Source organism: Mustela nivalis (genome assembly GCF_964662115.1).
Source record: "Mustela nivalis genome assembly, chromosome: 9".
Lineage (NCBI taxonomy): Eukaryota > Metazoa > Chordata > Mammalia > Carnivora > Mustelidae > Mustela > Mustela nivalis.
Window position 1 is genome coordinate 111,328,459 of NC_139028.1, and position 23,067 is coordinate 111,351,525.

Genomic DNA, 23,067 nt, shown 5'->3' on the forward strand with positions numbered 1-23,067 from the left:
GCGGGCCCAAGGGCGTGGCTTGCGGGCGGGGGGTGGGATTGTCCAGAGCCAGGCGCTGTCCGACTTTACCAGCTCTAAGCATCAGACAGAGGCACTGGACTCTGCTTTTCTCAACTCGGCAAATTTTATTTAGAAAAAAAAAGTGGGGGAGGAAAAAAAATGACAGCGCTCTTTAGCCTAGGGTTTTAGAAGAGAAACCTCCACCTTTCTACAGCACCTTAGCCCATCTCTCTCACTGCTCAACCTCCCTTGGCTTCCGAAGCTTGGAAAAGGCTATGTCCCCTGCCGAAGGAGAGTGGACGGCGAAGGTGCCTGAAAACGGCCAGAGAAAAGGCCCAGGCGGTCAATGTTGCGGTGGAGGACACTGTGCAGCACAGCAAGATGAGGTCCACCCTCACCGCCACCCTCCCTGGAGAAGTCCCGGATGAAGCGGCCACGCTCTGACTGGAAGATGAATTTCTGGGGCAATGGTCCATGCTCCCGGAGAAAGCCCCAGACACTGAGCAGCAGCAGACGCACTTCAAAAGGTGCCAGCTGGCTAAATACCTCGTGCATATTACCCAGGGCTGGTGGCAGGAGGCTTCCCTCTGCCATGACAGCTACCAGGGTGCAGGATGCCTCCAGGTGCCAGGGAGAGTGAGCTGTATCAGGGTGGCGAGAGGCTTCCCAATGTCCCAGAAGGGCGGCTAGTAGCCCCCGCAGGAGCACAGAGCAGTAGCAGAGGGCTGGGGGAGCAGCGGCTACCAGCTTCAACAGCTCAAAGAGCAGGGGCTGTTCCCGGAAGCGACGGCCAATGCGGAGATCCCGCTCCACTGTGGCCCTGGCATGCTCCTCAGGGGGCCAGGCCAGCTCAGCACCAGCTGCATCAGGACACACGCTCTCCACCAAGGTCACTGCCACTGCTTTGGCTGCCTCCGGGCTCAGGGTGGGAGCCCCCCAGCAGCCCCCACATTCAGTACCCCCAGGGGCACTACAGCAGTGCACCAGGAGGCTGAGCAGGCTCTGGGTGTTATAGCTCACTTCCTGCTGATTGCGCGACTGGACAAACTTCGGTGGCTTTAGGCCACGACCTATGACTCCAGCATGGAAAACTGACCAAATCCCTCCAGGCCCTGGCACAGCTGCAGTGTGCCGCCGGTTTGTGTCCAACAGGGAGGCAGAGGCCAAAGAAGCGGAGACAGCCGAAAGAGTCTCGTTGTCCCTATCCACTTCCCCTCCAAACAGTTCTGCGTTGCCCCGATGTAAGGCTCCCTCAACTAGCAGCTGCAACACAGCCTTGAGCCCAGCTGGGGAGGTCTGAGAGAGGCGAGTAAGAAGCTGAGAGGCCGATGCCACACCTGGGGGGCCATGCAGCCTCAGAGAGGCAAAAAAGCGATGTACTCCAGCTCTCACCAGCCCCAGGAGTTGGGACGGGGACAGGGCTTCTTGAGGAAAGGGACAAATGGCCAGCAAGGAGGCAGCAGCTTCAGCTACTTCCTCCTCAGGATGTAGCAGGAGAGGAGCCAGGTCAGACAAATGGGCTGATGCAGACTCCCCAAACCGGGCCCCGAGGGCTGCAGGGCCCTCACCACCTTGCTGTTCCCACCCCACTAGCAGTGCCAAGTTACGCAGGAACCGGGCAGTGAAGGGAGGCTGCAGAGTCCCTGCGTGTACCCGAGCCAGGCAGCTTCGGAAAGCCAGAGGCAGGAGGCCAGAGAGACTGACCACCAGCCCTGCATATAATTGGGTGGCCAGACTCAACTCTTCAGGGCTTCGGGCCCGGCTCAGGAGATGGCCCAAGGCCTCAGGTCCACAGCTAGGCCGAGTATAGACAGAGAGCAGGCCCAGGAGCTGGTGTTGCCAGAGAAAGCGCTTCCGCTCCAATCTTAACGTCTCTCCACACAGCTCTCCAACGTGGTTCCTTAGTGCATCTAGAAAGGGCACAGGACGGGGGGGTGGGGGCGGGCCCAGCACCCCTTCCCCAGGAGACCCTCCCCGGTGATGAACCAGTTTTTGCAGGTGCAGCAGCAGCAGCTGGATCAGCCGGTCACAGGCCTCACGTACAGTGTCCGGCACAGCCAGGCCCTGGGTAGTAATGACTGAGGCAGGCATAGCTGTGTCCACCAGAAACTGCAAGAGGCGGTAGGCACCTGCCCCCGAGGCCTGGCTCACCAGGTGCACAGCCAGATTCAGCATGTTGTCCAGCTCCTCTCGGGGGAATCCCTGCAGGTGTTGCTGCAGCTGACTCAGTACAGCTGGGGGCTTAAGGCAGTCCACCAGCTCTCCAGAGACGGTGCCCAGCAAAGCTGGTGACATGACCGCCAGCTGCAGTAGGAAAGGAACTGTGGCCTGAAGGGACGGGTCACCACTCCGGCCCCCAGAGCCCCCTGCCAGGCTATCATGGAACATTCGAAGAAGCTCCCGGCGGATGCTGTCTCCGTGGCGGGAGGCCAGGTGCCCTAGGATGCCTACAACTGAGGCAATCTTGGGCACCCGTTTCTCCCCAGGGATAGCAGGAGATCCAGGGAACGGGTCTATAGAGGGGGTTTGAGAAGAGCTTCCACCACTGCCACCAGCTCCACCTCCAGCCCCACTGTGAACACAGAAATCCTTAAGGCCACAGGAGAGAACTCGGGAGATGATAGTGCCAGGAAAAGAGGAGCCAATATGGGCCACAACCCAGTCGAAGTGTGGGGAATGCTGGACAGAGGTATCCAGCAAGGCATCCACGCAGGCATCTGGGCAACTACCAATGAGAGCTGAGAGACACTGAACATAGATGTCCATTAATGTGCGGGTGGCCCGACAGCCCATCCACAGCTGCAGCAATTCGTTGAGAGAGCCAGTGGCATGGGGCACACGCTGGTGCTGGCCTGAGTATGTGCTGCTCAGCTGCCCCATGAGGTCAATGGACCATGCACTAATCACAGGTGCCCAGGCCTTCGGGTTGGCCCGGATAAACTCAGACAGCACCTGTTGTACTTCCTGCACCACATCTTCTAGACCAGGTCCCCCAGCTGGGACATGGGAGGGTGGGGGTGGACGGAGGTGAGGGGGGCCAGCCACAGGGCTTTCGTCCAGGGTAGCCAGGTGGGCCCGGACACTCTCATCAAAGACTCCTCGCAAGTGGTCAAGCACAGCAGCCCGAGCAGGTGGCAAAGAGCGTAGCAGGAGAAGACCACAGCGAGCATGTTCCCGGGCCGAGAGTTGGTGGCCCAGAATAGGGTCCACGCCAGTCAGAAAAGCCTTGATTTCCTGGGACAGCTCTTGAGCACTGGAAGGAAGCAAGAGAAGCAGACTTAGAGCGCTGCAAGATGTTAGACACATTACGTTCCCCCGTGAGATTTGATTTCTTTCCACGTAAAAGAGGGATAACTGTACCTCCTTCATAAGATAATGTACATGAAGCACTTAAGCACCGTATCAAGTTCACACTCATCACCCAATACTTTTCTTTCAATAATAATATCAATGCTAGGTAACTCATGTAAGGTACTCTCTTAGGAACTTTATGTGAATTATTCCAATCCAGACAACAGCCCCAATAAGGTAGGGTGGGGTGATCCCACTTTACAGATAAGAAACCCAAAGTTAAGTGATCAGATTATAAACTCCAAAAGGGTAGTAAGCATTTTTGTGCGCTTCAACATGGAATACCTTTCTATTGAGGCGCCTGGCATATGGGAAATACTCTGTTAAGTATTCACTGAATTGAGTAAATATATATTGTGTGGCTATAACATCTGCTTTAAAAACACCTTTCCTGCTTGACTGCGCCCCCCAAAACACAAGCTCTTAAAGAAAATCCTAAGCTCAAACTTGTCCCTCATTAAGACTTCCTAGTACCTGTTTCTTCTCATATTCTGCAAGCCTCCTAAGCACCCACCACCTGAACTCCACATCAACAACCACCTTCCAGGCATCTTCATGGAGGAATCATGGTGTCCCAGGATACGGACAACGTAATGCCTGCTTTTCAGCCCTTCCCCTCCCAAAACATATGGCTTCAGTCTTAGGCATTCAGAAACCAGGGTTATGGGAAGAGGCAAAGTCCCCTTCCTCTTACTGCCTTTTCTGCCAAAGAAGACCGCATCCTCTAAGGGCTCATAGGGCTCCGACCATGCCCTCCTTCCTTAAATAAATAAACAAATAAACAAACCACCCTAAGGTGAGGGAGAGTAGCTTAGTTGGAGGGCAAGGTAAAGGCTAGAGGGAAGCATTTTGTGGGTTTCCGGGCCTGGGTTTCCAGGGAGTCTCCATGAAGTCAGGGGGCCCTGGGTCCTCTCGGGTCTAAAAGGGGTAGGACAGCTCGGTTCCCAAGCGTTCTGATATCCCCAACTCTTGGGAGAACAAGGCCGGAATCTGGGGTAACTACGCGTTAGGGTTTAGGATGAGGCAAGGCCAAGGTCTTAGGAGTGCGGGCACTGGAGCCCAGAGTTTTGGTGAGGCAGTCCCTGAGTTCTGGGAAGACCCGACCAGGAATCTCTGAGAACCCTGACGCGAGTTCTCGAGGTAGGATCCGGGTTTCTGCCGAGAAGGCTGGGGATCGGCGCAGGGCCACGCGATGGGGGAAGATGCCAGGGGCTCTAACTACCTGAGCGGCGCGGGACCGTGGGTGGCCGGGGCAGGCCCGGGAGGCCCTGGGGCCCCGGGAGGGTCGCACAACGCGGACATCCCGGAGCCCTAGCCCGAGCCCGAGGCGGGAGCGGCGAAGCGCAGGCAGCGCATGCGCGCTGAGGGAAACCCGAAAGGAACCACCGATTAGGCTTCTCAGGAAAACCGGTCCGGCGACGTCCGCGACCCTCCTACATTGGTTCCGGACCACGTTCGGACCCCAGAGCGGGATCACGACGGTGACAGCGAGAAGCTGACCCGGCTTCAACCAAGCTGTTTTACCCCCAAAGGGCGTTTAAGACACAAACTGAAGCTAGCTGCAGCTATTCCCAGTTGGATTTAATTATTTTGCCGAAAACTAAAAATGCAAAGTGTTCAACTCACGAGGTTTTAAAAAATGAAGCACTAGGAACATTTCATCAATTAATAGTGATATTAAATAAATAAATAAACACTGACAATGGAAAAAGCAGTTAAAGGAGATAAAGGAAGGGGAAACTGGTAAAAAGACAGAAAGAAAGGAGGGAGGGGCAGCTGGGTGGCTCAGTCCATTAAGCCTGGGAGTCTGGATCTCAGCTCAGGTCTTTCAGTCTCAGGGGCGTAAGTTCAAGCCCAGCATTGAGCTCCACGGTGGGTGGGAGCCTAAGAAAGAGGAGAGAGAGAATGGGGGGGGGGGTGGCTCCTAAGAGAGAAAAAGGAAATAAAGAGAAAGAGAGGAAGCCCAAAATAAATTGGGCTGGCCAGGCTATAGGTGTTCTCCCAGTCATAGGCTGGCGCTTCTGCCCCTCTGTTTAGTCTTCATTGTTCAGGCTTTGCTCTCTCCCCAGCCTGCCAGCTCAGGACCTCTCCTCTCCCCTGCAGATAGGTAGTGTGGTAACTGTATGAGGAGCTCATAGGCACCTCTTGAAGAGCCCCCACCACAGCCAGGCTGTCTAGATCAAGGTTCAGCTCTTCCATTTACTGGCTGCGCACTCTCTCTACCCTCTCTGTTGCTATTTCCTCACAGGCAGGGTTTGTTGTGAAAACTGAAACAAGGGAATATGTTCACTGATCTTAAATGTTGGGGTCCAGGAGCCAACGGTCAAGAAAGAATTTTTGAGGGATGGCTGAGTGGGTTAGTTGGTTAAGCAGCTGCCTTTCACTCTGGTCATGATCCCAGGGTCCTGGGATTGAGTTCCACACTGGGCTCCTTGCTTGGTTGCGAGCCTGCTTCTCCCTCTGCCTCTGCCTGCCACTCTGCCTATTTGTGTACTCTCTCTCTCTGACAAATAAATAAATAAAAATCTTAAATTAAAAAAAAAAAAAGAAAAAGAATTCTTGAGACATCTGTGCAAAAAAGATGTTTTGTTTTGTTTTGTTTTTTAAAGCACAGAGACAGGAACTGTGTGGGCAGGAAGAGCTGCACTGGGGTTGTGGGGAGTGACTGATAATATATTTTTAAGTTGGGAGGGGGTTAGGGAAAGCGTAAAACTCTAAGGTTTCCAGGACCTTGAGGAGTCATTTACTACTGCCTAGTAGAACTTTAGTCATGAGACCCTTCAGATGAGATCTGTGGCCCATATGCTTGGAGGATGATTGCTAACACGTATCTTGGAGGGGGCAGTTGAAGGGGGGAAAAGAGATGAAGGACACTGCCAAAGGGATTTGTATATATTAAAGAAGACTTAGAGGATCCTGGAGGTCAGGCTAAGATCAAACAAAGGTTGCCTTATGCCTCTAGCAAAGTATTACCATTGAAGCAGTTGAGTTCCTGGAGGAAGGTCACTCTGCCTGTCTCAAGTACTCATCAATGGGCTGTAAGTTGTAAGGAAGTTTTTTGTTTTTGTTTTTTTTTTTCTGTACTTCTTTAGCCTTTGTTCCCCCCATATCATTCATTGCATAGCACTTAGTGACCCGCAATGGTTAAGAAAGCACCATATAAGCATTCATTATTTTTATCACGTTTGTTGAATAAACTCCAGAAAATCAGCTCTTGGACAATAGGAAATTTGCCTATTTTGTTGAGGGCTACTCCTCATTCCCTACAACACTTTTTGCCAGGCACATAGTAGGTTCTTAATAGTTGGTTAAATAAATGAAAAGGAAAATCGGTTTTGAGGCCAGAAGGCTTACTGCTCTCAGTGGAAGTGTGAGTTAGAGTGATACCAGATGACAGTTCCTGAAGATACCTTTGAAACCACTTAAAAACATAGACTTGAACAGAAATCAAAATCTATACTAATGCTTCGGCAAAGCTTGATTTTAAAGTAACCTTTTTCCTCTCTGCCAAACCCCCTCTCCTCCTTTTTTAGCCTTTTGTTTTCAGGAAGCTGGTACCACCCTGAAAAGGACTGAGTATGGCAGCCCCTATACAATTCCTATAGAAACCAGCTAGATTCTGTATTTACCTATAAACCCCCCCAGCCCATTCCTCTGAGCCCCTTCCTTCCGGTGGGCTTACAGTTTTTGAAGGCCACAGCTTGCTACAGGCTCCTTTGTCTGGCAAACCAATAAACCTATTGTTCCTCTTTATCCCAAACTCTTGTCTTCCTGCTATATTTTGGGTCTGAAGCACGGAAGTTGGTTTTCCAACAACACTTTTGAACTGATTGTATTTCAAAAGCTAAAGGACTAATTATGGTTCCTTTTTTGTTCTTACATTTTAGAAGTGCAGTAACTTACAAAGTGTATATATTACCTCCTAGCAAAATCTGTTCTAGAACAGTAATATGAGACAATTTCTGCTCCTAACAGTGCTTCAAATTGGGTCCTGACACTTCCCATCTCAGAGCCTCAAATTTGGATCTGCAAAAGGAGACTTTTGAACCAGGTAAGTTCTCCAGCAATGAGAGTATTATGTCGTCCTTGCTCTTAATGATTTCATAATCTAAAGGTGCCTTGTTTTGGTGTTGGACAGATCTAGATTCATCTCTGCTATTTATCAGTAATGTAACCCTGAGACAGTGACCCAAATGTTTGAAGCACATTTCCTCATCTGTAAAATGGGTATGATGTCTCCTGTCTCCCAGAGGTTTTACAAAAATCACTTGAGACCACTTATTAAAAGACTTAACATAATGCTAGATACAGAAATTCTTCAACACAGCAAGCTCCTTCTGCCTTAGATACAGAGGTAGAACAAAATTATGAAGAATAGGTATGCCAAAATATTAAAAATGTCTTTTCTGGGGCACCTGGCTGGCTCAGTTGGTGGAATGTGTGACTCTTGATCTTGGTGTTATGGATTTGAGTCCTGTGTTGGGTGTCAAGATTACTTAAAAATAAAGTCTTGGGGCACCTGCGTGGCTCAGTGGGTTAAGCCTCTCCATTCGGCTCAGGTCATGGTCTCAGGGTCCTGAGATCAAGCCCTGCATCGGGCTCTCTGCTCTGTGGGGAGCCTGCTTCCCTGACTCTCTCTCTGCCTGCCTCTCCATCTACTTGTGATCTCTCTCTGTCAAATAAATGAATAAAATCTTAAAAAAAAAGTCTTAAAAAAAGAATATTATTGAAACTAAGGAAATTCAAATATAAAAAAGTCAATATTAACCAATGTTAAATGTGTTAGGTGTGATAGTAGTATTTTGGCTACATAGAAGAATGTTCTTAGGGGTAAAATCTCATCTGCAGTGGACTTTTAGATGAGTCAGCAAAGACAAAAATCTATGGACACTTACATATTTGCAAATGCATAGAGATAGAACAATTTAAGTGTAGAAAAATGTTATAAATTGGTAAATCTGAGTGCGTATGTAAAGGTTCATTGTACTAATTTCCTAACTTTATTGAAGGTTTGAAATTCAAAATATGAATTTGGGCTGGGAGATGCAACACTGGGCCCAAACCCTCCCTCTTCCAGGAAGCCTGCACTGATTAAACAGGACAGAGAGAATATGCTTTTCCTCTGTTGAACACACCTCCACACAGGTAGCTTTTTACTTTAAGCAAACACCCCAGCCCTGGCTTGCAACAGAAGTTCTGCATGCTAAATGGAAAAAATAATGCAGTTTATTGGAAATATAATCCTGGGTACCCTGCTGGCTCTCAGTACAACATGTCCTCTTGATCTCAGGGTCATGAGTTTCAGGCCTGCATAGAGTTCACTTAAAATTAAAAATAAAACCCAGTAGGGGTGCCTGGTTTAAGCACTCAACTCTTGGTTTCCGCTCAGGTCATGATCTCAGAGTTGATCTCAGGGTTTTGAGACAGAACCCCTATAGGGGGGCACCTGGGTAGCTCAGTGGGTTGAGCCTCTGCCTTTGGCTGGGGTCATGATCCCAGGGTCCTGGGATCAAGCCCTGAGTCAGACTCTCTCCTCAGCAGGGAGCCTGCTTCCCCGCCCCACCCTCCTGCCTGCCTCTCTGCCTGCTTGTGATCTCTGTCAAATAAATAAATAAAATCTTTAAAAACAAAAACAAAAACAAAAAAACCCCACAATAACTCCTATAGGGCTCAGCAGGGAGTTGGTTTCCCCTCTCCCTCTGCCCCCCTCCAACTCTAAAATCAATCTTTTTTTTATTTTTTATTTTTTTTTAAAGATTTTATTTATTTATTTGACAGAGAGAGATCACAAGTAGGCAGAGAGGCAGGCAGAGAGAGAGGAGGAAGCAGGCTCCCTGCTGAGCAGAGAGCCCAATGTGGGACTCGATCCCAGGACCCTGAGATCATGACCTGAGCCGAAGGCAGCGGCTTAACCCACTGAGACACCCAGGCGCCCCTAAAATCAATCTTTTTTTTAAAAGACTTTATTTGACAGACAGAAATCGCAAGTAGGCAGAGAGGCGGGGGCGGGGGGGGGCAGGCTCCCCGCTGAAGAGAGCCTGACTCAGGGCTTGATCCCAGGACCCTGTAACCATGACCCAAGCCGAAGGCAGAGGCCCAACCCACTAAGCCACCCAGGCACCTCAATCTTTTTTCTTTTTTTAAACAAAGATTATTTATTTATTTGACAGACAGAGATCACAGTAGGCAGAGAGGCAGGCAGAGAGATGGGGAAGCGGTCTCCCCGCTGAGCAGAGAGCCCGATGTGGGACTCAATCCCTGATATCATGACGTGAACCGAAGGCAGAGGCTTAACCCACTGAGCCACCCAGGTGCTCCAAATCAATCAGTTTTAAAACTAAATTCTCTATTTATAAAATCCACCAAAGGAATTGGAAACAAACATGAAAAAGTGACTTGGCCCCTCTGGTCACACAGAGGCAGTGGCACGGCTGACATCAGGACCCTTATCTCATCTACCATCTCTGTAATAATCTGTATTTTTGTTGGAAACGGAGAGTCGGGAGTGTCACGCACTAGGGGGATGGGAACATCACAGAGCCTGGCTTTTCATTGCTTAGCTCAAGTGAACTCCATGGGTCTTACGTCCTAACTGTCTCATTTCCAGGCCCACAGCCCCCCTTTCTGTGGCCCATTCCCGTTCGTTCCCACATTAAATCACACGCCTCTCCGGGAGACCTCTAGGGCTTTATTACAAGCGGAGCTGACTGCGAGGGAGCCCCATTCTCCAGCCTCTCTTCTCCTCTCTCGTCCTCTCAACACAGCTCTCCAGGGCCGGTGATGAGGCCATCAAGGAAGAGGCGTCTGAGGAGAATGAAAAGGAGCAATGCTTCCTCCAAAGTCCTCTGAAACCACCAGAGTCCTTCCGGCTCCCGCTGAGAACCTTCGGGGGCAAGGGGTGAGAGATTCAGCTCTCATCTTCAAGGTCCTCCATGTCTACATCCTGGGGGCCTTTGGTCTTCCTTTGCCGCTTGGGCTGCGGTTCACTAGTCCTGGCTGGCTTGGCGGGGGCTTCCACTGAGCAAAAGGAAAGAGGAAGCATTGAAGAACCCCAAGGAATCCAGGCTGCCCCCTCACCCCCACTCTGTGACCCGGCCTCACCTTCCATGGCTGCTTTCTCTTTCTGGGCCAGCCGGATCTGCTGGAGGAGCTTTCTGCGCTTCTTCCCAGAGAGAGTAATGTTGGCACGTGCGCTGGACCTGAAGGGGTGGTTGGAGCAAGGATATCCAGGTTAACCTGAATCAGCATGGGTTGGTTCTGGGTATTGAAAAGATCTTTGAGGGGTGCCTGGGTGGCTCAGTGGGTTAAAGCCTCTGCCTTCGGCTCAGGTCGTGGTCCCAGGGTCCTGGAATCGAGCCCCGCATCAGGCCCCGCATCGGGCTCTCTGCTTGACGGGGAACCTGTTTCTTCCTCTCTCTCTCTGCCTGCCTCTCTGCCTACTTGTGATCTCTGTCTACCAAATAAATAAATAAAATATTTTTAAAAAAAAGAAAGAAAGAAAAAGTCTTTGTTTGGGGTTTCTTTTTGTTTTGTCTTTTTGAAAACATCTTTGGATTCAAGTAAAAAGACTGCAGATCTGGGCTCTGAGGTAGTGAGTTCAATCTCTCCAACACTTAGCCATTAACATTCTTAGTACTACTCCCATACATATATAAAGTACTCACCATTAAATGTTAAAATTTGGTATATGGCAGAAACTTGTAAGGGAAAGCTATTTTTCTCCTCTGTTTTCAATATTTTTATGTTTTAAGTGGGCTCCACAATCAACATGGGCCTTGAACTCACGACCCTGAAATCAAGAGTTGCATGCTCGGGTCATCTGGGTGGCTCAGGCACGTTAAGTGTCTGCCTTCCACTCAGGTCATGATCTTTTTTTTTTTTCTTTTCTTTTGATTTATTTATTTGACACAGTGAGAGAAAGAGAGAGAGAGCACGCACAAGCCAGGGGAGCAGCCGGCAGAAGGAGCGGGGAGCCAGATGTTGGACCCCATCTCTGGATCCTTTGACTTGAGCCAAAGGCAGACGCTTAACTGACAGAACCACTCAGCCTCCCCAGTAAATAAAAATTTTGAAAAAAAAAAAAAAAAAGTCGCATGCGCTATTAACTGAGACAGCCAGGTACTCCTCTTTTCAATACTTCTGACACCAGAAAGGTGTGGGGCTTGTCCCACATCAAGGCATTCTCAAATTCCGCAGACACCAACTGAGAATCCTGCAAATTTGACTAAGTTCTGACACCTCTACCTGGAGAGAACATCAGAACCCACAGGCTGGGGCGCCTGGTTGGCTCAGTGGTTAAGCCGCTGCCTTCAGCTCCGGTCGTGATCTCGGGGTTCTGGGATCGAGTCCCGCGTTGGGCTCTCTGCTCGGTGGGGAGACTGCTTCCCTCTCTCTCTCTCTGCCTGCCTCTCTGTCTACTGTGATCTCTCTCTGTCGAATAAATAAATAAATAAAATCTTAAAAAAAAAAAAAAACCCACAGGCTGAGGGCTCAGTCTCAAAAGACTGCCCCCCACTTCAGATGGTGTACTTCTGAATGACCACCTATAAATCAAGGTTCTCAAGATCCCCTTCTCAGACTCAATTTGCTAAACAGCTCACAGAACTCAGGAAAACATTTACTTGCATTTACTTATTTATGGTAAAAGAATGAGATTCAGGAACAGCCAAATGGAAGAGACGCACAGGTTAAGGTCCCGGCATTTCCATACTCTCCCCACTTTCCCTGAACCTCCTCCCATTCACTAACCAGGAAGCTCCTCAAATCTCTATTATTCAAGAGTTTTTACAGAACTTAATCTTCCCAGGTGGGTGGAGCTTAAATTCCCAATCTCATCACCTGGTCTTTCTGGAGACCAGCCCCACCTTAGGTTATATTAGCATAAACCAAGGTGTGCTCAAAAGGGGCTGGAGGGGGCATAATTGACACTCCTATCACTCAGGAAATTCTAAGGCTTTTAGAACCTCTGTGCCTGCAATCAAACCAAATATTTATTACACCACAAAACTGTATTTACGATGAAAAAATCAGTGGAAGAAAGGGATGGGAAGTCTTCCCCAAGGCTGGGAGGCGGGGCGGGGGCTTGGAAAGTACAAAATCCTACAGGTACTTTTGTGAGAATTGAGTACATGCACACTAATGTGCTTTTTTTTTTTTTTTTTTAAAGATCTTATGTATTTGTCAAAGAGAGAGCACAAGCAGGGGGAGCAGCAGGCAGAGGGAGAAGCAGGCTCCAGCTGAGCGAGGGCCTGATGCAGGACTCAATCCCAGGACCCTAGGATCATGACTTGAGCTGAAGGCAGACACTTGACAGACTGAGCCACCCAGGCGTCCCGTGTGTGCTTTAAACTTATTTATAAAAAATCCATGTGGACGTACAATAAAGTTACCTGGGGAGGTGGATGACTGGGCAGTTCTTACATTTTTGGTGGGGTCCAAGACCCAGAGAGGCTGTGGGCTACCGGTCCTGTGACGGGCCAGCAGAGTGGAGGCACAAACGTTACTTATGTAAACGCCAGTGCACACGCAAAGCAGAGCGGATACTTGCTGGGGCGCTCGGCAGGACGGGGAAAGGGGGCAGGACGGGGTAAGAGGACTCGGTCGGGAGCAAAGCGAAGAGGGTCTGGCACTCACGCCCGCTTCTTCAGGTGGTGCCGCGTGATCAGCCCTTCGTCTATCACAGCCCCGACCACCCGGTGCTTCAGTCTCCGCTCCCGGTTCAACACCCGCCGTCGCTTGAACAGCTTCTTCTTCAGCTCCTAAGGGGGAGGAAGATGCTAATCAGACGGAAGTCGCGACCCGGGACCCCGCACCCGGCGACTCCAGCCCACAGGTCCCATCTCTGGAGAGATGAGAGGCCCCCAGGATGCTTGAGGAAACAAAGTCGGGGCTCCCCCACAATCACCGTTCGGGGCCGGTTGATCTTTCCGCCGGGAGCCCCCATGGCTGCGCAGCGAACCTGACTCCCAGACGGTGTCGCGGCTCTGCGTAACGTGAGCGTCGGTCCCGCCCCTCAGCCTCCGAGAGCCAATAGCAGCTAGGGGGCGGGTCCTGAGCCTATATAAAGGTGCTCGGCAGTGCTACCCGCCTTTCGCGGAGGAGGGACAGAAGCGGTTAGCGTCTGGGTTGCGGAGCTGGGTGCCAGGGTGGGGGTTCTGGGCGAGGTCTGCGCACCCTCCTTTTCTTGGCGGGGGTCGGGTGTGCGGTCCCGGTCCCCGTAATGTACGGAGGCAGAGGGAAAGGGCTCTGGTCCCCTCGGCGTCATGTCTTCGGTGCCCGCGGCACCAGTCCGCCGGTTCTATCCTCAAGCGCCGGGACACGGCTTCCGAGAAGCGTGGCGGAACGGAGGTTCTGCAGGCTCCTCCTTCGTGCGCTCACACCTTCTCCTTTGATTTCAGGTCTTTGGAACCGCCCCTGGAGCCGGAGCAGTCGCGTCCCCTCTTTAACTGCCCGTTGCAAACAATAAAGGACGATCGTACCCTAATAGGTGTGTGTCCGCGTTCTTTTTTTCGAGGTGGTTGTTAGGCGGTACGCGTTATTCCACAAAGCGGAATTTGCAGCTCTTCTGTTGGACCTCAGGCTCCTGCGGGCGTGCGGGCGGCATTTCGCGGAAGGCTCTCTGGCCGACCTTGCCGGGATCTCCAGATGGCCGCGCTGCGCCGAACCCTCCACGTGGCGACCCTGGCGGCTGGGGCGCGCCGTGCTTTGGCGGGTAGGGAAGGTGGATAGTGGGAGGGAGGGTTCTTAGTGACCTGGGAGACTAGACCCTGAAACTGATTCGAACCCCAGGGTACATTGCACCGTTTCTGCAGCATATTGATGGAACTAGGCCGGTGGGTGACACATGTGTTCCACTCGTGTCCACAGGCTCCCTGGCTGGTAGCTGCCTGGCTGACCGTCGCCTCTGGGATAAGCTCCATGCCGATACCCAAAAAGGCCACCTCCCCACGTTCGACTGGTTCTTTGGGTATGAGGAAACCCAGGGGTTGCTACTGCCGCTCCTGCAGGAGACATCGGCTGTCTGCCCACCGCGGGTGTTGGACGTGGGCTGTGGGACCTCCAGTCTGTGTACAGGCCTCTACACCCAGTGCCCACATCCCGTGGATGTGCTGGGGGTGGACTTCTCCCCTGTGGCTATTGCCCACATGAAGCGTCTCCTGGAAGGTGGCGAAGGCCAAACACCCCTGTGTCCTGGGCATCCTGCCTCCAGACTCCACTTTATGCAGGCTGATGCCCAGAACCTGGAGCCAGTGGCTTCCTCAGGCTCCTTCCACCTAGTGCTGGATAAGGGCACCTGGGATGCTGTTGCCCGTGGTGGTCCGCAGGGAGCTTACCAGCTTCTGTCAGAGTGCCTCAGGGTCCTAAGCCCCCAGGGGACCCTGATTCAGTTCTCAGACGAGGATCCTGATGTGCGGCTTCCCTACCTGGAGCAAAGGTCCCCAGGCTGGAGGGTGACTGTGCAGGAGGTAGGCCCTTTTGGGGGCATTACTTACTTTGCTTACTTGGTTCAAGGCTCTCATTAAAGCCCTCAGTCCTGACCCAAATTTTTCTGTTGGGTGAGGAGGGCGATGGACAGCTTTTCAACTTTGTAAGATGGCTGGGAAGCGAGGATTTGAGGCCTGGCTTCCACATTTACTAGTTGGGTACACAGAGTATGGAATGTTTCTGTCCCCTGGTTCACGAACTGACAGCAGGGTAGAAATAATAACCCGGAGCTAGGGGATTACGGATGATGATGGGTGAAATATGGAGCATTTAGCAATGGCAGGCACAGAGGGGTGCTAAATAGAGAAGGTACAGTGATTCATTCCCCAGCCCCAATAAACTGGAACTCCTAAAAACAGGAGTTTTGTGGGGGTTTTGTGGGTTATTTTGAGGACTTTGGGTTTTGATTGCTTGTTCTTAGATTTATTTATTCTAGAGAGAGGGAGAATCCCAAGCCAGTGCAGAACCCAAATCAGGGCTCCATCTTAAAACCCTGAGATCATGACGTGAACTGAAACCCTAGTCAGATGCTTAACCGACTGAGCCACCAGGGTGCCCCCATTAGAGGAGTTTTTTAATCAAGGCCTTCTTAATCCAAATCCCAGTACAGACCGACTTGTGTGACCTAGTGGCCTCACCTATAGAAGGGGGAAGACTGAAAGAACCCACAGAACGGCCTCAACAAATCACCAAAATGTTGAGGGAGACCGAAGGAGACTTACCCTCAAAGCTTCTGGGAGGCAGGAGATGTGAATTTTCCACAAAACAGCTTTGACAAACATGGGAGCCTGCTGCTGGCTTCCACAGAGGACAGGGACTGGAGGCTTCATGATAGTCTGTGTCCTCAGGAATCCAGGAGACCTCTTGTTCTCCGTATTCCTGCCCCCAGCCACGTTCTGGGTTAAAGGTTCTTAAGGGAGATCTGGGGTCCAGTGGGCTCCAAGTCCAGCCTGGGGGAAAAAGAAGTTGGAAGAGCCCATTAAGGGTGAAAAATATTTCTGATCTATTACTGACTTTTTAAAAAATGCTATTTATTTACTCAGTTTTAAGATTTTATTTATGACAGATAGCAAGAGAGGGTGAGCTGAGGGCAGATGCTTAACGACTGAGCCACACAGGCAGCCCTGTTACTGACTTTGAAATAGGGAAACGGGCATCTGGGTGGCTCAGTGGGTTGGGCCTCTGCCTTTGGCTTGGGTTATGATCTCAGGGTTCTGGGGTTGAGCCCCACATTCTCGGGCTTTCTGCTCGGTGGAGGGCCTGCTATCCCCCTCCCTGCCTCTGCTTGCTTGTGATCTCTCTCTGTCAAATAAATAAATAAAATCTTAAAAAAAAAAAAAGATGAAACAAATTTGTGTGTTTTTTGTTATTAGAAAAAGTAATATAGCAACTATAATTAAGAGGCTAATTTCAGGGCAGCCTGGGTGGCTCAATTCATTAATCATCTGGCTCAGGTCATGATCACAGGGTCCTGGGATGGAGCCCCCACATTGGGCTCTCTGCTCAGCAGGGAGCCTGCCTCCCCCTGCCGCCCCGCCCCACTCCCCAACTCTGCCTCCCTCTCTGCATACTTGTGATCTCTGTCAAATAAATAAATAAAATCTTTAAAAAAAAAAAAGATAAAGCATCCAAAATGTAACTTATCTCTGTTGATTTAGGATGATTTCCCCCCCACACAACAAACAATGTGAACATTTTAAAAAAGATTTTATTTAGGGGCACCTGGGTGGTTCAGTGGGTTAAGATTTTATTTATTTGACACAGGGAGGGGGGCCGGGGGGAGAGTAAGCACAAGCAGGAGGAGCAGCAGGCAGGGGAGAAGCAGGGTCCCCAATGAGCAAGGAGCCTGGTGCAGGACTGGATCCCAGGACTCTGGGATCATGAGCTGAAGGCAAACACTTAAGTGACTGAGCCACCCAGGCGCCCCAAACTGAATATTTTAAGCAATTAAAAATAATTAAAAGTTGGGGCGCCTGGGTGGTTCAGCGGGTTAAGCCACTGCCTTCGGCTCGGGTCATGATCTCAGGGTCCTAGGATCGAGTCCCGTGTCGGGCTCTCTGCTTGGCCGGGAGCCTGCTTCCTCCTCTCTGTCTCTCTCTGCCTGCCTCTCTGCCTACTTGTGATCTCTCTCTGTCGAATAAATAAATAAAATCTTTAAAAAAAAATAATTAAAAGTCATCACCCATCTGACATCAGAATTTCCCTCTAAAGTTCAACTTTGCCAGACACCTTGAATTTCTCTGCACCTCTAATCCTTTTCAGGTCTAGTTCCTAAGCACCTACTGTTTGCCTGTACGGGGACACAAGTAAGTTTTCCATCTCAGTCCTGCCCAGAACATCCCCGTCACAATGGCTGCACTGGAGCAGCTGCCTCCCTCACCTGGCTCTTCACTTTGGTCCTGGAAGAAGACCTCGGCCTCCTCTTCCTCATCGGTGAGCAGCAACAGCTCGTCATGTGGCCAGCCAAGCTCCCCGCTGTCTTCACTCACCTCAGAGGCTTCCACCACGATGGAGGGCAGGGGGGTCTTTTGAGAGACAGCCTGAATCGGGATAGCAGGGCGCTTGGACCAAGTGGGAGGAGGAGCCAGCAGCCGAAGCACAGGGTGGGGAAGTACTAACCTGAGCATCCTGGTGACCTTCAACCCTGACAATTTCTCCTCTGTCCATCCGCAGAGGGTTCATCAGCCGAGAACTTTCTGGATGCTGGGAGGAGCCTGGGCAATCTCTAGGCCAAGGCCCATCCTCACTGCTCCCTGGCACAAGGGCCATGGGTGCAAATCCTTGGAGCGTGTAGTGGTTGAATTCCAAGTGGAGTACCCCTGCTCAGTACCCTGTAGAGACGGCTCCTTTAATCTTTGGAGCCTGGCCCCTTAATCACTTCTGAGAAGAGAATGAAAAGCTAGGAGATTATGGGCCTTCCAGGGGAGGGGAAAATCCCCAGGTGGAGGAATACCTCCTCCCTGGAGGGATATGGGAATATGTCTCCTCACTCCCTGGGTGACAGCTGAGAAAGGCGGGAGGGGTAGGGGTCAACAAGAGCATCTGGATGAAAGCCCTGGGACTGAGGGAAGAACTTTGCCAACAAACTTGAAATTTCTTGATTCCTTTGGTTCCTGGGTCTCCTGATTTGACATGCTTCTTTGTGTCTTATTTAACAAATATTTATATGGTGTTAACAATTTGACAGGAACAGTGTTAAATGCCTTACATATAATCTCATTTAATTATCCTAGAAACTATGAGATAGATTCTATCATTAGCCCTATTTTCTGATGCAGAAAACAGGGGACAAATAACTTGAATGACTTGCCCAGAGTTACCCACGTAAAAAATGCTTTCTTTTCCAAACTAGAACTCAGTATGTTACTCCAAATTCAGAGGTTTTACTGGCAGGGGGTGACAGAGGCGGGTGCAAGAGTATACCATGAGGGGCGCCTGGGTGGCTCAGTTGGTTAAGTGACTGCCTTCCGCTCAGGTCATGATCCCGGAGTCCCGGAATCGAGTCCTGCATCAGGCTCCCAGCTCCATGGGGAGTCGGCTTCTCCCTCTGACCTTCTCCTCGCTCATGCTCTCTCTCACTGTCTCTCTCTCAAATAAATAAATAAATAAATAAAATCTTTAGAAAAAAAAAAAAGAGTATACCATGATAAGAAAAACAGCACATTTACTTTTTTTTTTCTTTAGGTTTTTTTTTTTTTAAGATTTTATTTATTTATTTGACAGACAGAGATCACAAGTAGGCAGAGAGGCAGGCAGAGAAAGAGGAGGAAGCAGGCTCCCCGCTGAGCAGAGAGCCCTCTGTGGGGCTGGATCCCAGGACCCTGAGATCATGACCTGAGCCAAAGGCAGAAACTTTAACCCACTGAGCCACCCAGGCACCCCACATTTACTCTTTTTTATAAAATATTTTATTTACTTATTTGAGAGATAGAGCACGAGAGGAGGGGCAGAGGGAGAGGGAGAAGCTGACTCCAGCTGAGCCGGGAGCCCCATGTGGGGCTCCATCCCAGAAGCCTGAGATCATACCTGAGCCAAAGGCAGATGCTTAACTGAGTGAACCACCCAGGCGCTTCCAACAAATTTACTTTTAACAATTTTAACAGGGGCACTTGGCTGGCTCCAGCGGTGGAGCCTACCACTCATGATCTCCGGGTGGTGAGTTCGAGCCCCACAATAGGTGCGAACGTTACTTAAAAATAAAATTAAAAAGAAAAAGTATTTTTTCCCCACCCAGTACACTTGACTTTGGGTTTTTATTCATAAATTGAGGGAATTTGGAGGGGATGAGTAGATTGATGTGTGTAAGCATCTGGCTGTCCAGTACCTGCTGCTCTGAAAACGCACAAATCATTGTAGGAAACACAGAATCGACCTGGAAATTTCAGAACTGGGCAACTGCAAACCCCACAGCAACCAGGCCGACAATTCCGTTTTGAATTTCCTGACAGTGAGCCCAGAGCTTGGCCCTCGATGCCAACGCTTCGGGACACGCTCCACTTCCCCAGCTAAACCAGCCCTTTCACACCCAAGCGCTTTGGGCCGACCAGGCCCTCTCTAGCCCGGCTCCTTCTCTATGGTCTCCGCTGCGGGCCGCTCTAGCCTGCGCGGGAGGCAGTGAGACGCCGGGGACGGCTTCCAGGCGGCGAAAGCTACAGAGGGCCCCGTCGCCGGTGGCGCGGTCGGCCATGGAGACTTTACGCAAAGCGCTGATCGTGGGTGCCCTTCTGGGCGCGGGGGCTGGCGTGGGCTCCGCGCTCTTTGTCCTCGTGACCCCGGGAGAGGAGAAGAAGCAGGCGATGCTGAAGGTGGGAGTAACGCGGGTGCGAGGTGGGGCGGGCGGGCGGAGAGCCCCGGGCTGGGGGGTCAGGACGGCGAACCTTCCTACCCGCAGGAGATACCCGAGCAGGACCCCCGGCGCAGAGACGAGGCGACCAGAACCAAAGAGTTAGTGCTGGCCACTCTGCAGGAGGCAGCGACCACGCAGGAGAACGTGGCCTGGAGGAAGAACTGGATGGTCGGCGGCGGCGGGAGGTCAGCGTGAGCCTGGACCTCCCTCGGCGCTGGCACCTTGCTCCCGCGCAGGAGTCCGGCGCTGCCTTTCTCCTCCGTAGGCCCGGTAGGGAGTCCGGACCCGGGATGCCGCGCCCAGGCCTCGTTGAGACCCCGGGAGCCGCTGCGGGGTGAGCACGTCCCGCCGCCACCCGCAGACGCTGCACTGATAGTCCGTCCTGCGTCGCGGGCCAGGGCGTGGGATGTGGCTAACTGAAGGAACCAATAAATCACGTTCCTCCGTCCGGTCAGTGAGCCCTGCGGTCTGACGCCTGTGTCTAGAGTGTTCTGGGGATCCGTGTAGGGGACGCGGATGACTGTGGGTCCCACCGGTCCTGCAACGACCACGTTTTCCAAACGCAAGCCAGGTCATGTGGTCTGAGGGGCCTTTCGGTGATAACCAGGAGACGTTCTCGAAATCAGAACTATCCTGGAAAATCCTGTAGCAGTAGATGCCCATGGAGGACACTTTGGGTGAGGTTGGAGAGGGGCTGTTGGTATTTAGCATGTGCGGTGATGCTTTCTGTGGCTACCGAACCCTTGGAGGCCAATTTAAATTGCTGAGCGAAAGGAGTGTGCTTTAAGTCAGACAGATCTTGATTAAAGTCCTGCCTATTACAAAACCTTTCTGAGCCTCAGTGCTGTTTCATAAAAGGTGTTAAGTATCTTGAAGGTTGTTGTAAAAAGATTAACTTGGAAATGTAAAGTGCATTGCTTGGCACAGACCATCACTTCAATAAAGGTAGGGGAGGGGTTCTCCTTCCAAGGATTTCAAGGTAGTTCAGTGTCTGAATCTAGTCATGGCTCTCTTGCAGATGCCACTGAAGTGAGGAAATAAAGCTGGCATTTGGGTCACACCCCACATCCAAGTCAACAAATTCACTCCCTGTTGTCTGTGGGGTTTCTTGTTTTGTTTTGTTTTGTTTTAAGATTTATTTGAGGGACGCCTGGGGGCTCAGTTAAGTGTCTGCCTGCAGCTCAGGTCGAAATCCGGGGGTCCTGGAATTGAGTCCCGCATCCTTCTCTCTCTGCCTGCTGCTCCCCCTGCTTGTGCTCTCTCTGACAAATAAATAAAACATTTAATTAAAAAAATTTATTTGAAAAACCCTGGTGGAGGGCACCTGGGTGGCTCAGCGGGTTAAGCCGCTGCCTTCGGCTCAGGTCGTGATCTCGGGGTCCTGGGATCGAGTCCCGCATCGGGCTCTCTGCTCAGCGGGGAGCCTGCTTCCCTATCTCTCTCTCTGCCTGCCTCTCCATCTACTTGTGATTTCTCTCTGTCAATAAATAAATTAAAAAAAAAAAATCTTAAAAAAAAAAAGAAAGAAAGAAAGAAAAACCCTGGTGGGGAGGGTGAAAGGGAGTCATAGGCAGACTCTTTGCTCAGTGCAGGTGGTGGGAAGTGGGGGGACTCAATCTCACAACCCCAAGATCATGACCTGAGCCAAGGCTAAGAGACCCTTAACCAGCTGAGCCACCCAGGTACACCTGTTGTCTATCTTACATCCTGGGGTTCCAAGCAAGATTTCAATTGAAGGAAAAAAGAAAAAAGGCCAGAACAGTAAGTATAGCTTGATAACACTGAGGTCCAAACCCAGATGGCAGCACTGGGGCTGTTTCAGTTGGTGGATGGTGAACCCCTAAGCCAAACACATTTGTTATGTGTGATCTTCAGTTTAATTGTGGCCTCTTTCTGAGCCTGGGAATGAGAGGGGAAAGGTTAGCAGCTCTTTGAGGGAGCATTAGAGTGAGGGGATCAGCAGCACTGAGGGGCTATGAGCCGGGAGCCTGGAGGTTGAGAGCCTGAGCCCTACAGTCAGGCTTCCCCAGGTGTGCCCAGGTTCTGCTGTTGGTTACCTGTGTTGGTTTCAGCAAGCCACGTGCTTTGGTGTCCCAGTCTCTAAAAGGGCATACTTGCACCTATTCCCAGGTAACTGCCTTTTTATCTCAGTTAATACAGCAGTTAAAACTGTGCGGTGCATAGTAAGTACTCAGTGCTTTTTAGTGAGGAGGAAATGCACTTGGAAAGGTCACTGCATTGCTCCTCTGGCCATTTGTGAATGGCTACATTAAAAAAAAAATTACCCTTTTAGGGGGGCCTAGATGGCTTGGTCCATTAAGCCTCTGCCTTCAGCTCAGGTCATGATCCCAGGGTCCTAGGATTGAGCCTGTTTCTACCCTCCCCCTTGCTCATGTTCTGTCATAAATAAATATATATATTTTTAATTACCCTTTAGGTAGCTAATAGTTACTGGAAATTTATTAGGTGCCAGGCAGTGTGCTAAAGCCCCCATCACCATTATATAACACCCACAATAATCTGAATTAACAGGTACTATTGTCCTTATTTTACTACAGAGGTAAATTGGCTGCTTCAAGAAGTCAAGGCAGGGGCAGGTGGACAGTGAAAAAAGAAAAAGGCATAGGAATAAGGATTTCAGGCCTATGCACTGCTTTTTACCTATAGGAGCAAAGAGTGCTATCCATTGTACTCCCCAACCCCAACAATTCTCCCCTCTCAACTTCCCAAGCAAATAAAAACCAGATATTGTTACCAAGTTTGTTAGAAGCTTTAGTTGAGGGGTACCTGGGTGGCTCAGTGGGTCAAGTGTCTGCCTTCAGGGGCCCCTGGGTGGCTCAGTGGGTTAAAGCCTCTGCTTTTGGCTCAGGTCATGATCCCAGGGTCCTGGGATCCAGCCCCACATCGGGCTCTCTGCTCAGCGGAGAGCCTGCTTCCCCCTCTCTCTCTGCCTGCCCCTTTGCCTACTTGTGATCTCTGTCTGTCAAATAAATGAAATCTTTAAATGTCTGCCTTCAGCTCAGGTTGTGATCTCAGCGTCCTGGGATGGAGCCCCTCATGGAGTTCCCTGCTCGCGGGGAGCCTGCCTCTCCCTCTGCCCCTGTCCCCTCCCCTGCGCGTTTTCTTGCTGTCTCTCTCAAAATGAATACATAAAAAAATCTTTTAAAAGGAGCACTTGGGTGGCTCAGTCGGTTAACCATCTGCCCTTGGCTCAGGTCATGATTCCAGGATCCTGGAATTGATACCCTCATTAGACTTGCCGCTCATTAGGGAGTCTGCTTCTACCTCTGCCTCTCCCCCACGCTCATTCTCTCTGTCACAAAAATAAATAAAACCTTAAAGAACAAAAAAAAAAACATCAAGATGAAAAATAGGGCCTATCCTAA

General features: G+C 50.7%; 4 protein-coding genes across 8 annotated transcripts; 2 read left to right on the plus strand and 2 right to left on the minus strand.

Annotated features, from left to right (window-relative positions):
• Positions 1 to 105: 105 nt before the first annotated feature.
• INTS5 (integrator complex subunit 5) lies at positions 106 to 4,760 on the minus strand. The gene is made up of 2 exons (XM_082748129.1): positions 4,574 to 4,760; positions 106 to 3,253 (listed from the first exon to the last, which is right to left on the minus strand). The coding sequence occupies exons 1-2, from the start codon at positions 4,651 to 4,653 to the stop codon at positions 274 to 276; spliced, it is 3,060 nt and encodes a 1,019-aa protein (XP_082604255.1). The 5' UTR covers positions 4,654 to 4,760; the 3' UTR covers positions 106 to 273.
• A 5,259-nt stretch (positions 4,761 to 10,019) lies between these two features.
• Positions 10,020 to 13,705, minus strand: LOC309873113 (uncharacterized protein C11orf98). The gene is made up of 4 exons (XM_082748139.1): positions 13,256 to 13,705; positions 12,985 to 13,109; positions 10,453 to 10,550; positions 10,020 to 10,368 (listed from the first exon to the last, which is right to left on the minus strand). The coding sequence occupies exons 1-4, from the start codon at positions 13,292 to 13,294 to the stop codon at positions 10,259 to 10,261; spliced, it is 372 nt and encodes a 123-aa protein (XP_082604265.1). The 5' UTR covers positions 13,295 to 13,705; the 3' UTR covers positions 10,020 to 10,258.
• On the plus strand, positions 13,378 to 18,019 carry CSKMT (citrate synthase lysine methyltransferase). Of its 5 annotated transcripts, XM_082748137.1 has the most exons (5): positions 13,378 to 13,463; positions 13,749 to 13,837; positions 13,930 to 14,062; positions 14,218 to 14,816; positions 17,098 to 18,019. In XM_082748137.1, the coding sequence occupies exons 3-5, from the start codon at positions 13,996 to 13,998 to the stop codon at positions 17,101 to 17,103; spliced, it is 672 nt and encodes a 223-aa protein (XP_082604263.1). In that variant the 5' UTR covers positions 13,378 to 13,463; positions 13,749 to 13,837; positions 13,930 to 13,995; the 3' UTR covers positions 17,104 to 18,019. The 5 variants fall into 5 exon arrangements, with proteins under 5 accessions (XP_082604263.1, XP_082604262.1, XP_082604260.1 ...); XM_082748136.1 differs by lacking the exon at positions 17,098 to 18,019 and having other exon boundaries at positions 13,911 to 14,062; positions 14,218 to 16,175; XM_082748134.1 differs by lacking the exon at positions 17,098 to 18,019 and having other exon boundaries at positions 14,218 to 16,175.
• A 1,387-nt stretch (positions 18,020 to 19,406) lies between these two features.
• On the plus strand, positions 19,407 to 20,139 carry UQCC3 (ubiquinol-cytochrome c reductase complex assembly factor 3). The gene is made up of 2 exons (XM_082748142.1): positions 19,407 to 19,640; positions 19,727 to 20,139. Exons 1-2 carry the CDS (start codon positions 19,521 to 19,523, stop codon positions 19,874 to 19,876), a joined length of 270 nt encoding a protein of 89 aa, XP_082604268.1. The 5' UTR covers positions 19,407 to 19,520; the 3' UTR covers positions 19,877 to 20,139.
• Positions 20,140 to 23,067: the final 2,928 nt, after the last annotated feature.